Source organism: Salvelinus sp. IW2-2015, linkage group LG15 (genome assembly GCF_002910315.2).
Source record: "Salvelinus sp. IW2-2015 linkage group LG15, ASM291031v2, whole genome shotgun sequence".
Lineage (NCBI taxonomy): Eukaryota > Metazoa > Chordata > Actinopteri > Salmoniformes > Salmonidae > Salvelinus > Salvelinus sp. IW2-2015.
In genome coordinates, this window is record NC_036855.1 from 32,443,362 (window position 1) to 32,458,307 (window position 14,946).

Sequence of the window (14,946 nt, forward strand, 5' to 3'; positions counted from 1 at the left end):
CTCTCCTACAATTGCTATGCGACGAAACAATTAATCTTCTCCTTTTCCCCCCCTCTGATAACCAGGTTGTGAATCGCATCTCTGCATGTCTGGCAGACATATCAGTGTGGATGATCGGATCACCCCTCAAGCTGAACCTCGCAAGACGGAGCTGCTCTTCCTCCCGGGGAAGGACTGCCCGTTCCATGATCCGCCATCACGGTTGACAACTCCATTGTGTCCTCTCCAGAGTGCTAAGAACCTTGGCGTGAATCCTGGACAACACCCTGTCGTTCTCAAACTAACATCAAAGGCGTGACCCGTTCCTCTAGGTTCATGCTCTACAAACATTCGCAGAGTACGAACCCTGCTCACGCAGGAAGCGGCGCAGCGTCCTAATCCAGGCACTTGTCATCTCCCGTCTGGATTACTGCAACTCGGCTGTGGCTGGGCTCCCTGCCTGTGCCATTAAACCCCTACAACTCATCCAGAACGCCGCAGCCCGTCTGGTGTTCAACTTTCCCAAGTTCTCTCACGTCACCCCGCTCCTGACCGCTCTCTCCACTGGCTTCCAGTTGAAGCTCGCATCCGCTACTAAGACCATGGGCTGCCTACGGGAGCTGTGAGGGGAACGGCACCTCCTTACCCTTCAGGCTCTGATCAGGCCCTACACCCAAACAAGGCACTGCGTTCATCCACCTCTGGCCTGCTCGCCTCCCTACCCTCTGAGGAAGTACAGTTCCCGCTCAGCCCAGTCAAAACTGTTCGCCTGCTCTGGCACCCCAATGTGGAACAAACTCCCTCACGACGCCAGGTCAGCGGAGTCATCACCACCTTCCGGAGAACACCTGGAACCCACCTTCTTAAGGAAACCTAGGATAGGATAAAGTAATCCTTCTACCCCCCCCCCCCTTAAAAAGTTAGATGCACTATTGTAAAGTGGTTGTTCACTGGATATTCATAAGGTGAATGCACCAATTTGTAAGTCGCTCTGGATAAGAGCGTCTGCTAATGACTTATAGTAAATTGAATGTAAGAGTAGACGCTCTTATCCAGAGCGACTTACAGTAGAGCGCATTACATTTTTTTTATTATTTTTTTATGATTTTTTTTATTACATTTTTTTACATACTGAGACAAGGATATCCCTACCGGCCCAAACCCTCCCTACCGGCCAAACCCTCCCCCTAACCCGGACGACCTATGCCAATTGTGCGTCGCCCCACGGATCTCCCGGTTGCGGCCGGCTGCGACAGAGCCTGGGCGCGAACCCAGAGACTCTGTGGCGCAGCTAGCACTGCGATGCAGTGCCCTAGACCACTGCGCCACCCGGAGACCATCCCGGGTTCCTTCCCCCATGGAGAAACCTTTTTTGGTTCCAGGTAGAACCCGTTTTGGTTCCAGGTTGGACCCCTTTTACTGAGGAGAGGCTTCCGTCTGGCCTCTCTACCTGATTGGTGGAGTGCTGCAGAGATGGTTGTCCTTCTGGAAGGTTCTCCCAACTCTGGAGCTCTGTCAGAGTGACCATTGGGTTCTTGGTCACCTCCCTGACCAAGAACCTTCTCCCCCAATAGCTCACCCCCAATAGCTCAGTTTGGCCTTGCGGCCAGCTCTAGGAAGAGTCTTGGTGGTTCTAAAACTTCTTCCATTTAAGAATGATGGAGGCCACTGTGTCCTTGGGGACCTTCAATGCTGCAGAAATGTTTTGGTACAATTACCCAGATCTGTGGGACCTTATATAGACAGGTGTGTGCCTTTCCAATCAATTGAATTTACCACAGGTGGGCTCCAATCAAGATGTAGAAACATCAATGATGATCAACGGAAACAGGATGCACCTGAGCTCAATTTGGAGTCTCATAGCAAAGGGCCTGAATACATATATAAATAAGGCATCTGTTTTTATTGCTTTTTATACATTTGCAAAAATGTCTAAATACCTGTTTTCACTTTGTCATTATGGGGTATTGTGTGTAGATTTATGAGGGTAAAACAAAATGCAATCCATTTTAGAATGTGGAAAAAGTCAAGGCTACAATGTGGAAAAAGTCAAGGGGTCTGAATATTTCAGAATGCACTGTATATTGAGCAGAGAAAATAAAGATGAACAGAAAGTAAGACCAGAGCCAGAATAGGATGGGAGTTCTAAAGAAACAATGAAGATGTGGTTAGAAAAGAGATTGAGAGAAGACAAGGGACAAGGGGTAGGTTCGCATGAGCATGTCCTGTGCTGCTGCTCTCACCGTAGCCCCAGTGCCAGGCTGCCTCTTGGCCGAAGGGCTGGAAAGCGGGGAGGATGAGGGTAGTGCAGACAAACTGGACCGGGAGGAGTTGGTGGTGTTGTGGAGGCTGTCGCCCAGTCCATTGTCCTCGTCGGCTGAGGAGGCGTTGGCGCCCACCACCTGGGTCAGTTCCAGCAAAGGATGGAGCTGTGTGTCATCCTGCACAGCACTCCGGTTGTTCTGCCTCTCCTCAATTGACCTGTTGTTTTGATCATCCTACAAAATATGAGAAGTTATATGTAGTCTAATGAGGCACATTTGTTGCTGTTCACTTATGCACTTTGCCATGTTTTCACAACGGGGTGTAATTCTATCAGCTCGTCTCAGTAATTTGATCAGAATTCATCTAATTCAGTATGCAGTGCCGATTGGCCCAGATTCAGACCAGAGTTAAGCGTGTGTAAATGTAACACAATTCCCTTTTCATGCGCATTTCTCTCTATGCGTATTCTCTTGAGTCTGTCRGACAAAATTCTAATTTGAAAGGTACACCGTATTTAAAGGGATGGCTGAAAACCCCATTGAAAATCTGTTGGCCAGCAAGTGGGAGTTTTTCAGCAGTTGAACTAGATGTATTCAGAGGGCGCAAGGTAGCCACACCTGCAGAGCATGAATAAGGCAAGTGAATGAATAAGGCAAGTCTGAATACCAAATACTGAGAAGTGCATAGGAAAGGCATGTGTAGGAATGACATAAATTCCTAAGTCGGGATCAGCCCCATTGAGTCTGACACCACAAATGTGAAAATAACTTTGGAATGAGACCGGCTGACTCACCACCTCAATTTTCAGCGTCTCACTGGGATTATTCTGGGAGTCTGGAACAGATGAAGTATGAAACACACAGGGCACTTTACTTTTAGGTACAATATTGACATGTTCTGTTGACAGCTTTAAGTGCATCACTGCTGACACAGTGAGCTTTGAGGCTCTGTTCCCTCTGGATGGCACCCTACTACCTGTATAGTGCACTACTTTTGACCAGGCCCCATAGGGAATAGGGTGGCATTTGGAAGGCATCCTGAGACTTCACTTTTGAAAGATCAAAAAGGTATTTATTTGATATAAATGACCTTTACCTCTCCTTTTACAGCAATTTCGCCTCTTCCAAGAGACAGCGGCAATTGCAGCAGTGATACCCAGTACTGCCACCACAATCACAACAACACCTGCTGTTTCAATAGAGAGAAATGAATGTTTAATGTCACAACCCCATCCATCCGCTGTTGACCAAATAAGTGGCGGGGTTGACAATTCGTCGTTGTTTGAATCCCGGAACGCCCCTTGAAATTCAGAAATAGTCATTTTCCAAAATACACGCCACATTCATAATATTCTATTGCGTTAACGCACAATAAAATCCTAATCCACAGTAATAAACAGGAGACAACAGAGCATGCAGCAAGGTGATGTCTGCTGTACCTGGACCTGGTCTTGTACCTGAGATGGTGCTGGATGTGGGCAGTCTGGTCTCACAGACCGTGTTGGACGTAGCGGTGCAGTTCTTCAGCCTCACCTCATTCTCTTTACATCTGAGATAAATGGGGGTTTCAACAAAATATCAATGGGGGTTTCAACATAATATCAATGGGGGTTTCAACAAAATATCATTTTAAAAGCCATATTAAAACCAGTTTAATTAGATTAGATTTATTGATGAATAAATGCCATGTATAAGAAAGCTATTCACCACTGTGCAATAACGTCTTCACAACAATCTAATGAAGTAAAAATGGAGGTTAGGCTAGATTTAGTTTGAGAGCATCAGCGTGTATGTTCACATATTCTATGGACATACCTTAAGCACTTTTTGCACACCTCACAGGCTTGGTCAGGGGCACAGAATAACCCAGGTTTACACCGGCACTCTCTGTCCTGAGTGATGGTGCATGCCTTCGTAGTCACCTGATCTGTGAGAGGAACATACAGAGTTTTGTAATGTTAAAGACACAACAAACAAACAAACAAAAATCCGACACGGGATAGATCGGTGCCTTGGAGTTCAGCCATTTCATTTGTCATTCATTCTAATGGGTCATGTTGAATTTGAAAAGGGCTAACTTGTTAAACAGAATTACCTGAGTGACACGTGGTGCACTTRAAGCACTGTCGTAGTCCGTTGCCATGTTCAGTGTACGTGTCAAACTCACAGGTCTCACAGGTTCCATGCTCAAAGGAACGCGTGCAGTACGCTTTGACATATGTACCTGAGGCCATAGAGAAACAGTTACTGGGTTATCCAAACAGGTGTCTTACCTACAGCAGACATTTGATACTGAATATGAATTACTGTAGTCGTATAACCATGGTCAATACAAGGCCAAAGTAGTGTACCATTTCAAGTGCATACACTGGTCTCAGTAGACTGAATCTTAAATCTCTATTTGTCTCACCAGCTAGGCAGTTTAAACAGCAGATGTTGTCATGTGGGTACTCCAGGTTTTCCCGGCATGAGATGTCCCGCTGTGTCAAGTTTCTGACGCTGCCTCCTGTCCGTGTCAATTTAAGGCCAGACTGAGCTGCCGCCATGGGTTTGAGGGCCCAGATTAGGAGGACAACCTTAGATAAAGATGAAGCACACATGAAAAACATTGTCATCCAGTTTTCACCTAGCTTACTTTAGACACCCATAACATCTAAGGAAAGTAACCAAAGTTAGTGAGGAAATTACCGTTGTAAAAAATAGGTGTAAATCTCAAATGGCACCATATTCCCCATATAGCGCACTACTTTAGAGGGCTCTGGTCAAAAGTAGGGAATAGCATGCCATTTGGTACATAAACCTAGGTCTTTCTTTACTCACAATATGACATTGTAGTCCTGACAATAAATCACTTCCCCTTCAAGGAAATTCCTTCAAAAAGGTCCATATTAATGACTAACTAGAGAAGGGAAAGAAAATAATCCAAGAATGTCTATGAGATCATCCAAACCTTGTTTGTCAAGAAATGTTCTCATCTTTGTACATGCAGAGCTCCTTATTCAAGTGACAGCCTTGCCAAAACGTAGGTATGATAACAGTGCCAATATAATTGCATTCATGATCACGCCACTGATGCTCTATCAAAAACAACTACAAATCTAATGTTATTTGTCACATGCTTCGTAAACAACAGGTGTAGACTAACACTTCATCTATAAGTGAAGCAAGCATAATGATTAGTCCCAACGATGTATGTAGTTACACAAAAACTATTTTGAAACTGGTCTTTATCTGGGTCAACTATTTGAGGGTGTTATTTCTCAACTAGAGACAAACAAGAAGCGCTGTGATGCAATTTCATCACAAATCCATTTGGAATCTCTGAGTCACAAGATACATGGGCACACCCAATTAAGCAACCTGTATTCACCTGTCAAGTATGTTCAAATATGGGCCAGCCTACAAACCTTCTTAACAAAACCCAAGCACACTCCAGAGTAGAAAAGAGGCAAGGTGACAATAGATATGCTGCATCATATTATGTATTCTCCCAAAATGTTATTTGGAACATAAATACACAGTTATTTTAGCATTAAATTGCTAAATGTTCTCTCTGCCCAAGGCAAAATGTGTAGAATTGCAAGAAATTAGCTTTAGAACTGCAACATATTCTCACTAATGCCAAGCCTTTAAAATGTTATTTCCCAGGGGCAGAAACTTATTTAGTCTGGCCATACACTGCAGAAACTGCTTGTATGCAAAAAAATAAATTGCACTCTAAAGTAGGAGTTGTGTTCTGATATTATGTGGGGGTCCCTGATGTATTTGCTAACGTATCACAAAAGGCGGTCCCCGAAGCAAAATAAAGTTTGGGAACCCCTGCCTTAGTCTAACTAAACACCGGCTTCAACAGGCACTACATAATAATTTCGCACCTATATGAGGCTTTTCCATTGGCATGTTTACGCGACATTCTTTCTGGCCGCACAAATGGCGCATCGACTAAGTCAGAACATGAGTTCGACTTTTAGAATAAGTCAAAAGTAACATTACTAGTTAGGCTCCACAATTTAATTGATGAGGTAATGACAGAGCACGCGTATTGTGTGACAACAACGCTTCAAATTGATGTGGTAACAGCCGTACAGCGTGAAACAACTTACCATGTAATGTAGGACTATATTGCTCATACTTTTATCAAACCTCGCAAAATGTCAAAGGTGGCGTACATATCTCAGTTGATGAGTCCGAAAACAGAAAAGCGGCACCAGCACTCCTCCATGAATCGATGGTTTCGTTGAACAGCGCTAGATTTACTTGAGACAACTCTCCTCACGAAAAAGAAAGTTCCAAATGACGATTGGCGCAGTGCCCGTCACGCCCCTTTAGGGAAACTATTAAATAGTCCCAATTAAACCATCTCTAGCCAAGGATCGGACGCTTTTTTTCTGCCTGTAGCTCAGGACCTGAAGCAAAGATATGCATAATCTTGATATCAGTTGAAAGGAAACACTTTGACGTTTATGGAAATGTGAAATTAATGTAGGAGAATAACACATTAGATCTGGTAAAATATGTTTTTTTTTTTTTAAATATCATCTTTGAAATGCAAGAGAAAGGCCACAATGTTTTTTTCCCCAGTTTAGGCACAATTTAGATTGTGGTCACTAGATGGCAGTGTATGTGCAAAGTTTTAGACGGATCCAATGAACCATCGCATTTCTGTTCAAAAGCCTGCCCAAATGTGCCTAATTGGTTTATTAAAACATTTTCAAGTTCATAACTGTGCACTTTCCTCAAACAATAGCATGGTATTATTTCACTGTAATAGCTACAGTAAATTGGACAGTGCAGATAGATTAACAATAATCTTTTCATTTTTCATGCTTTTGTGCCCATATCAGATATGTTTATGTCCTGGGAAATATTCTTACAACCTCATGCTAATCACATTAGCGCACGTTAGCTCAACCGTCCCACGGAGGGGACACCGATCCTGTAGAGCATATATGTCAGAGTCAAGGCCCGCGGGCCACATCCGGCCCGCGAGAAGGTTTTTTACGGCCCCTGGGATGATCTTGATTTATTATTAGAACCGGCCCGCAGACCGCAGCAAGCCGGCAGCCCGCAGATCTTTTACACGCACCAATACTACATTTCCCACAATGCAACGGTGACGCACCGAGCAGTAGGCTGCTTCATTTCAATATTTATTGGCACAGCAGTCGTCAGCATCACAGTAAAATTAACTTTCAGATACCCATCAAAAATGGCAAAACGGAAGGTGGACACTGAGAACCGGGGGTTTCAAACAAGGTGGGAGTCGGAGTATATGTTCACGGAGGTAGCTGGAAAACCTGTGTGTCTTCTGTGTGGAGAAAGTGTGGCGGTACTGAAAGAGTATAATCTGAGACGACATTATGAAACGAAACACGCGGACAAAAACAAGAATATGGACATGGAACAAAGGTGCGATGGCTAAGCCAGGGAAAGGTGCTTCAAAGATGTTTCGAGCTTCGTGAGGAGATTTGTCTGTTCTTGGACAGCAAAGGGAAAGACACAACACAACTCCGAGACGAAATGTTTCTGTGTGAAATGGCTTTTCTGTGTGACATTACGAGTCATCTGAATGCAATGAACTTGCAGCTGCAGGGTCGGGATCATGTCATCTCTGATATGTACAGTACAGTGAAGGCATTTAAAACCAAACTGACTCTGTGGGAGACGCAGATGCGGAAAGAAAATTTGAGCCACTTTCCCAGCTGCCAGACCATGAAAGAGAAGCTCTCTACCAGTGCGTTCCCGAGCGCACAGTTGGCTGATAAAATAGGTATGCTTGCCGCTGACTTTCGACGCCGATTTGCTGACTTTGAAGCACAAAAAAGCAGGTTGGAACTGCTCGGTAACCCATTTGCTGTTGACATGGAAAGCTCACCACCAAACCTCCAAATGGAGTTGATTGACCTCCAATGCAATGATGCACTGAGGGCAAAATATGCGGCAGTGGGTGCTGCGGAGTTCGCCCGTTTCCTCCCCGACACAATGCCCCAGCTGCGCATCCAGGCTGCTCAAACGTTGTCTATGTTTGGCAGCACATACCTGTGTGAACAACTGTTTTCTTTGATGAACCTGAACAAAACATCACACAGAAGTCGACTTACTGCTGAACACCTCCACTCAATTCTGAGGATTTCCTCAGCTCAGAGCCTTACCCCGAACATGAGAGAGATTATATGGAACTTAATTGAGCTGGCTTTCGACTCCACCCAGGTACTGTAGTGCTTTATCCCACCTCTGTGGTTGTACTGTACGTACAGTACATGTCATGTTAAACTTCCAGTGATCTATTGTTGGGTATACATTGAGTATACATCAACATTTGGCTGTGCTTTGTTCTATTCTAGGGTTTGTAGTAGCAGTTCTATACTGTTTTCTGAATGAAGAGGTAAGTTGACACCCACACAGTTAATGTTCTAGGTTATAGAGAATAGAGAGAGGGATTGACTGAACCCGGTGTTGAACTTTGACACTCTCCCCAGGTCAGTATGAGGTTCAGAGGAGGTGGAAGCGATGGAGACTGGAGCAGTATATACACTATATATACAAAGTATGTGGGAACCCCTTCAAAATTAAGTGGATTGAGCTATTTAAACCACACCCGTTGCTGACAGCTGTATAAAATCGAGCACAACAGCCCAGCAATCGCCATAGACAAACATTGGCAGTAGAATGGCCTTACTGACGAGCTCAGTAACTTTAACGTGGCACCATCATAGGATGCCACCTTCCCAACCAAGTCAGTTCGTAAAATGTATGCCCTGCTAGAGCTTCACAGGTCAACTGTAAGTGCTGCTATTGTGAAGTGTAAACGTCTAGGAGCAACAACGACTCAGCCGTGAAGTGGTAGCCACACAAGCTCACAGAACGGGACCGCCGAGTGTAACACTCACTACCGAGTTCCAAACCGTCAGCACAATAACTGTTCGCCTGGAGCTTCATGAAATGGGTTTCCATGAACAAGCAGCCGCACACAAGCCTAAGATCACCATGCGCATTGCCAAGTGTCAGTTGGAGTGATGTAAAGCTCGCCGCCATTGGACTCTGGAAAAGTGGAGACGCGTTCTCTGGAGTGTTGAATCTCGATTCACCATCTGGCAGTCCGACGGAGAAATCTGGGTTTGGCGGATGCCAGGAGAACGCTACTTCCCGAAATGCCATAGTGACAACTGTAAAGTTTGGTGTACTAGGAATAATGGTCTTGGGGCTGTTTTTCATGGTTCATGCTAAGCCCTTAGTTCCAGTGAAGGGAAATCGTAACGCTACAGCATACAATGACATTCTAAACGATTCTTCTGTCTTTCAACTATGTGGCAAAGTTTGGGGAAGGCCCTTTCCTGTTTCAGCATGACAATGCCCCTGTGCACATACCGAGGTCCATACAGAAAGGTTTTGTTGTGATCAGTGTGGAAGAAAGAGCCCTGACCTCAAACCCATTGAACACCTTTGGGATGAATTGGAATGCCTTCTGCGAACCAGGCCTAATCGCCCAAAATAGGTGCCCGACCTCATTATGCTCTTGTGGCTGAATAGAAACAAGTGCTCGCAGCAATATTCCAACAATCTAGAGCAGTGGAAGATTTAGGCATGGCAACATTGGCAGCCGCCCAGGGCAGCATCTTGCCGGGGCGGCATGGGCACCCGCACAAAAAATAAAAAAATAATTCGAATGTGACATTTGCCGCGATCGGTTTTCTATCGCTCATTTGCACGTCACGTCAATGATATCATGTCACCGTGTGGGACTGTGGGTCAATTTAATCTTGTCGGAGTGGGCACCCTGGTTCTAGTTTGTGAGCTAGGCAGGCTACTGCCTGGGAAGGTCTCCCACTCAGAAGTACGAGATTGGAAGGGGGCGGGGGAGGTTGGACCTCAGGTCTCCCCACTGGAAGTCCGAGGTAGGGGGTGCGGGGGAATCTATCAAATAGCGCACCTCTAACTTTGTACAGTACTAATGCAATTAGTAATGCAATTATTGTGCACTTTAGTTTGGTGTGTTTCTTGTTTGAAGTGCAAATAGTGTAATAATCAGGTTCTCTTCTTATAAGTGTGTTATCTATTTGTGTATTTGTGTGATATAGAATTTGTGAATTTAGTTTTATTTGTGTGTTTTTTTAGCATATGGATAATAGTTGTAATAATTTGATTCTCTTTTTATTTGTATTTATATACTACAATTTGTTTCTATTTGTCTTTGTTACTCTTTTTGATATTTATGACTCTTATTTCTGTATATATATTTATATATTTATATAGTTTATATTAATACCCATTATTTGGAATGAGATGTTCGACGAGCAAGTGTCCACATCATTTTGGTCATATAGTGTACCTTGGGAGGCAGGCGCCAACATGGCTCATGAAGCAGCATAGGGCCAATATCCAGGTCTCCTTCCTTTCCCGGGGACCCTCCACAACACATTCTGGTCTGGTGTAACACATCCAGTCCTACACTTCATGTATGAGGCTTTGTGTCTATCTGTGACATTCTGAACATACCCAATGACTCTTGAAGGATGAGGCCTCATCCTCACCTGCAGCATGCATGCATGCACAACACACATATGATTATCAAAACTGAAAGAACGTGTGCCTGTAAAATAGTACACTATGACCACGGGATTCTAAAGGACGCATTGCACATGCTTAATTTTATTTACTCAATGATGACTTTCTTTCATGTATTTTCCAAGTGTTACAAAAGATTATGTTGATGTTTAACCGTGAAAACAAGAGCTGTTGTAAAGTTTAAAGAAATTTGTGTGAATGTGTAATTAGCAGTTCCTAGAATCAATTTAACCATGTTTTTATGTTAGTTACACTATTTTTTATTGTAAAGCCCTCCTGCAAAAACAAACCGCCGTACCTTGCGTCATTGTTATTTACAGACGTATGAGATAACAGAACCGTCTCAGCGATGCTAAATCTGGCGATCCCTTCGCCAAACAGGCCACGTTGCGTGCGGCGAACATTGCAAAATACGTTATTCAACAATTTTAACCCACCACATCGTGCGCGTGAACAAGCGTCTGCGTAGCCATGCGCTAAAACATACTTGGTTCTTTTTACGCTCTACGCGCTAAAAGTCCCCTCCTTATTGGATATCAGGAGAGAACAAACACACTTGGATGCATGAAAGACAACGAGGAGAGACTGATGAATGATAACTAACTAGGTTTCTCTTCTTATCTGTGGATTAATAGTCGGCGTGGAGACACAATTTTGGTATGACGCCGGTACAATTCTACAAAGAACCAGCTAAAAAGAGGAACCATATGCATGTAAGGTAAAATATCAACCCAATGTTCACCTCCCAATATAAACTAGCTAGCTAGCGAAATGTCCATGAATGTTTCGCCTCAATTAAATATAATTGATTCACAGTTGATTTTGGTTTTTATTAACCTGCAGATATCGCGTCCAGGTGGCGATTAGATTTTACTTCAGAATTTTAAATATTTTTTATGATCGTGTTTTGCATTGAATGTATTGATGTGAATATTTGTTTATACTGTATATGTGTTATAAAAGAGAGCGTTGGTCTCAGCATGACTCCCTGTCAAAATTATTTTATAAATAAAATAAGTTGTGTGTTGCTTCACACAGGCACAATGATGGTACGACTTGATAGAATGAGAAAATAAACTTTAAAAGTTTATAAAACATCTAGCAGTGGGGCAAAAAAGTATTTAGTCAGCCACCAATTGTGCAAGTTCTCCCACTTAAAAAAGATGAGAGAGGCCTTTAATTTGGAAAAGAAGTATTTGGTCACCTACAAACAAGCAAGATTTCTGGCGCTCACAGACCTGTAACTTCTTCTTTAAGAGGCTCCTCTGTCCTCCACTCGTTACCTGTATTAATGGCACCTGTTTGAACTTGTTATCAGTATAAAAGCCCCTGTCCACAACCTCAAACAGTCACACTCCAAACTCCACTATGGCCAAGACACAAGAGCTGTCAAAGGACATCAGAAAAAAAATTGTAGACCTGCACCAGGCTGGGAAGACTGAATCTGCAATAGGTAAGCAGCTTGGTTTGAAGAAATCAACTGGTGGAGCAAATTATTAGGAAATGGAAGACATACAAGACCACTGATAATCTCCCTCGATCTGGGGCTCCACGCAAGAGCTCACCCGTGGGGTCAAATGATCACAAGAACGGTGAGCAAAAATCCCAGAACCACACGGGGGACCTAGTGAATGACCTGCAGAGAGCTGGGACCAAAGTAACAAAGCCTACCATCAGTAACACACTACGCCGCAGGGACTCAAATCCTGCAGTGCCAGACGTGTCCCCCTGCTTAAGCCAGTACATGTCCAGGCCCGTCTGAAGTTTGCTAGAGAGCATTTGGATTATCCAGAAGAAGATTGGGAGAATGTCATATGGTCAGATGAAACCAAAATAAACTTTTTGGTAAAAACTCAAACTCGTCGTGTTTTGGAGGACAAAGAATGCTGAGTTGCATCCAAAAGAACACCATACCTACTGTGAAGCATGGGGGTGGAAACATCATGCTTTGGGGCTGTTTTTCTGCAAAGGGACCAGGACGACTGATCCGTGTAAAGGAAAGAATGAATGGGGCATGTATTGTGAGATTTTGAGTGAAAACCTCCTTCCATCAGCAAGGGCATTGAAGATGAAATGTGGCTGGGTCTTTCAGCATGACAATGATCCCAAACACACCGCCCAGGCAACGAAGGAGTGGCTTCGTAAGAAGCATTTCAAGGTCCTGGAGTGGCCTAGCCAGTCTCCAGATCTCAACCCCATAGAAAATCTTTGGAGGGAGTTGAAAGTCTGTGTTGCCAGCAACAGCTCCAAAACATCACTGCTCTAGAGGAGATCTGCATGGAGGAATGGGCCAAAATACCAGCAACAGTGTGTGAAAACCTTGTGGAGACTTACAGAAAAGTTTGACCTCTGTCATTGCCAACAAAGGGTATATAACAAAGTATTGAGAAACTTTTGTTATTGACCAAATACTTTATTTTCACCATAATTTGCAAATAAATTCATTAAAATCCTACAATGTGATTTTCTGAATTTTTCTTTCTCATTTGGTCTGTCATAGTTGAAGTGGTCCCTATGATGAAAATTACAGGCTCTCTCATCTTTTTAAGTGGGAGAACTTGCAAATTGGTGGCTGACTAAATACTTTTTTGCCCCACTGTATATACACACACATATATATATACATATACACACACATACATATATATATACACACATCAATACAGATATATATATATACAACATACATACATATATACACTGCTCAAAAAATAAAGGGAACACTTAAACAACACAATGTAACTCCAAGTCAATCACACTTCTGTGAAATCAAACTGTTCACTTAGGAAGCAACACTGATTGACAATAAATTTCACATGCTGTTGTGCAAATGGAATAGACAACAGGTGGAAATTATAGGCAATTAGCAAGACACCCCCAATAAAGGAGTGGTTCTGCAGGTGGTGACCACAGACCACTTTCTCAGTTCCTATGCTTCCTGGCTGATGTTTTGATCACTTTTGAATGCTGTCGGTGCTTTCACTCTAGTGGTAGCATGAGACGGAGTCAACCCACACAAGTGGCTCAGGTAGTGCAGCTCATCCAGGATGGCACATCAATGCGAGCTGTGGCAAGAAGGTTTGCTGTGTCTGTCAGCATAGTGTCCAGAGCATGGAGACGCTACCAGGAGACAGGCCAGTACATCAGGAGACGTGGAGGAGGCCGTAGGAGGGCAACAACCCAGCAGCAGGACCGCTACCTCCGCCTTTGTGCAAGGCGGAGCAGGAGGAGCACTGCCAGAGCCCTGCAAAATGACCTCCAGCAGGCAACAAATGTGCATGTGTCTGCTCAAACGGTCAGAAACAGACTCCATGAGGGTGGTATGAGGGCCCGACATCACAGGTGGGGGTTGTGCTTACAGCCCAAACCGTGCAGGACGTTTGGCATTTGCCAGAGAAACACAAGATTGGCAAATTCGCCACTGGCGCCCTGTGCTCTTCACAGATGAAAGCAGGTTCACACTGAGCACATGTGACAGACGTGACAGAGTCTGGAGATGCCGTGGAGAACGTTCGCTGCCTGCAACATCCTCCAGCATGACCGGTTTGGCGGTGGGTCAGTCATGGTGTGGGGTGGCATTTCTTTGGGGGGCCGCACAGCCCTCCATGTGCTCGCCAGAGGTAGCCTGACTGCCATTAGGTACCGAGATGAGATCCTCAGACCCCTTGTGAGACCATATGCTGGTGCGGTTGGCCCTGGGTTCCTCCTAATGCAAGACAAAGCTAGACCTCATGTGGCTGGAGTGTGTCATCAGTTCCTGCAAGAGGAAGGCATTGATGCTATGGACTGGCCCGCCCGTTCCCCAGACCTGAATCCAATTGAGCACATCTGGGACATCATGTCTCGCTCCATCCACCAACGCCACGTTGCACCACAGACTGTCCAGGAGTTGGCAGATGCTTTAGTCCAGGTCTGGGAGGAGATCCTCAGGAGACCATCCGCCACCTCATCAGGAGCATGCCCAGGCGTTGTAGGGAGGTCATACAGGCACGTGGAGGCCACACACACTACTGAGCCTCATTTTGACTTGTTTTAAGGACATTACATCAAAGTTGGATCAGCCTGTAGTGTGGTTTTCCACTTTAATTTTGAGTGTGACTCCAAATCCAGACCTCCATGGGTTGATAAATTTGATATC

The 14,946-nt window shown here is 44.3% G+C and overlaps 1 protein-coding gene across 1 annotated transcript in view; it reads right to left on the bottom strand.

The window, feature by feature from the left end:
- LOC111974358 (tumor necrosis factor receptor superfamily member 10B-like) overlaps positions 1 to 6,538 on the bottom strand; it is a 13,401-nt gene extending 6,863 nt beyond the window's left edge. Inside the window, exons 1-8 of the mRNA XM_070447355.1 lie at positions 6,347 to 6,538; positions 4,654 to 4,819; positions 4,339 to 4,467; positions 4,059 to 4,170; positions 3,683 to 3,792; positions 3,340 to 3,432; positions 3,038 to 3,078; positions 2,194 to 2,477 (exon numbers count right to left, since the gene is read on the bottom strand). Coding sequence (XP_070303456.1) covers positions 2,194 to 2,477; positions 3,038 to 3,078; positions 3,340 to 3,432; positions 3,683 to 3,792; positions 4,059 to 4,170; positions 4,339 to 4,467; positions 4,654 to 4,819; positions 6,347 to 6,373 — 962 coding nt within the window. The 5' untranslated portion in view covers positions 6,374 to 6,538. The remainder of the gene's footprint in view (positions 1 to 2,193; positions 2,478 to 3,037; positions 3,079 to 3,339; positions 3,433 to 3,682; positions 3,793 to 4,058; positions 4,171 to 4,338; positions 4,468 to 4,653; positions 4,820 to 6,346) is intronic.
- Between the last annotated feature and the right edge of the window lie 8,408 nt (positions 6,539 to 14,946).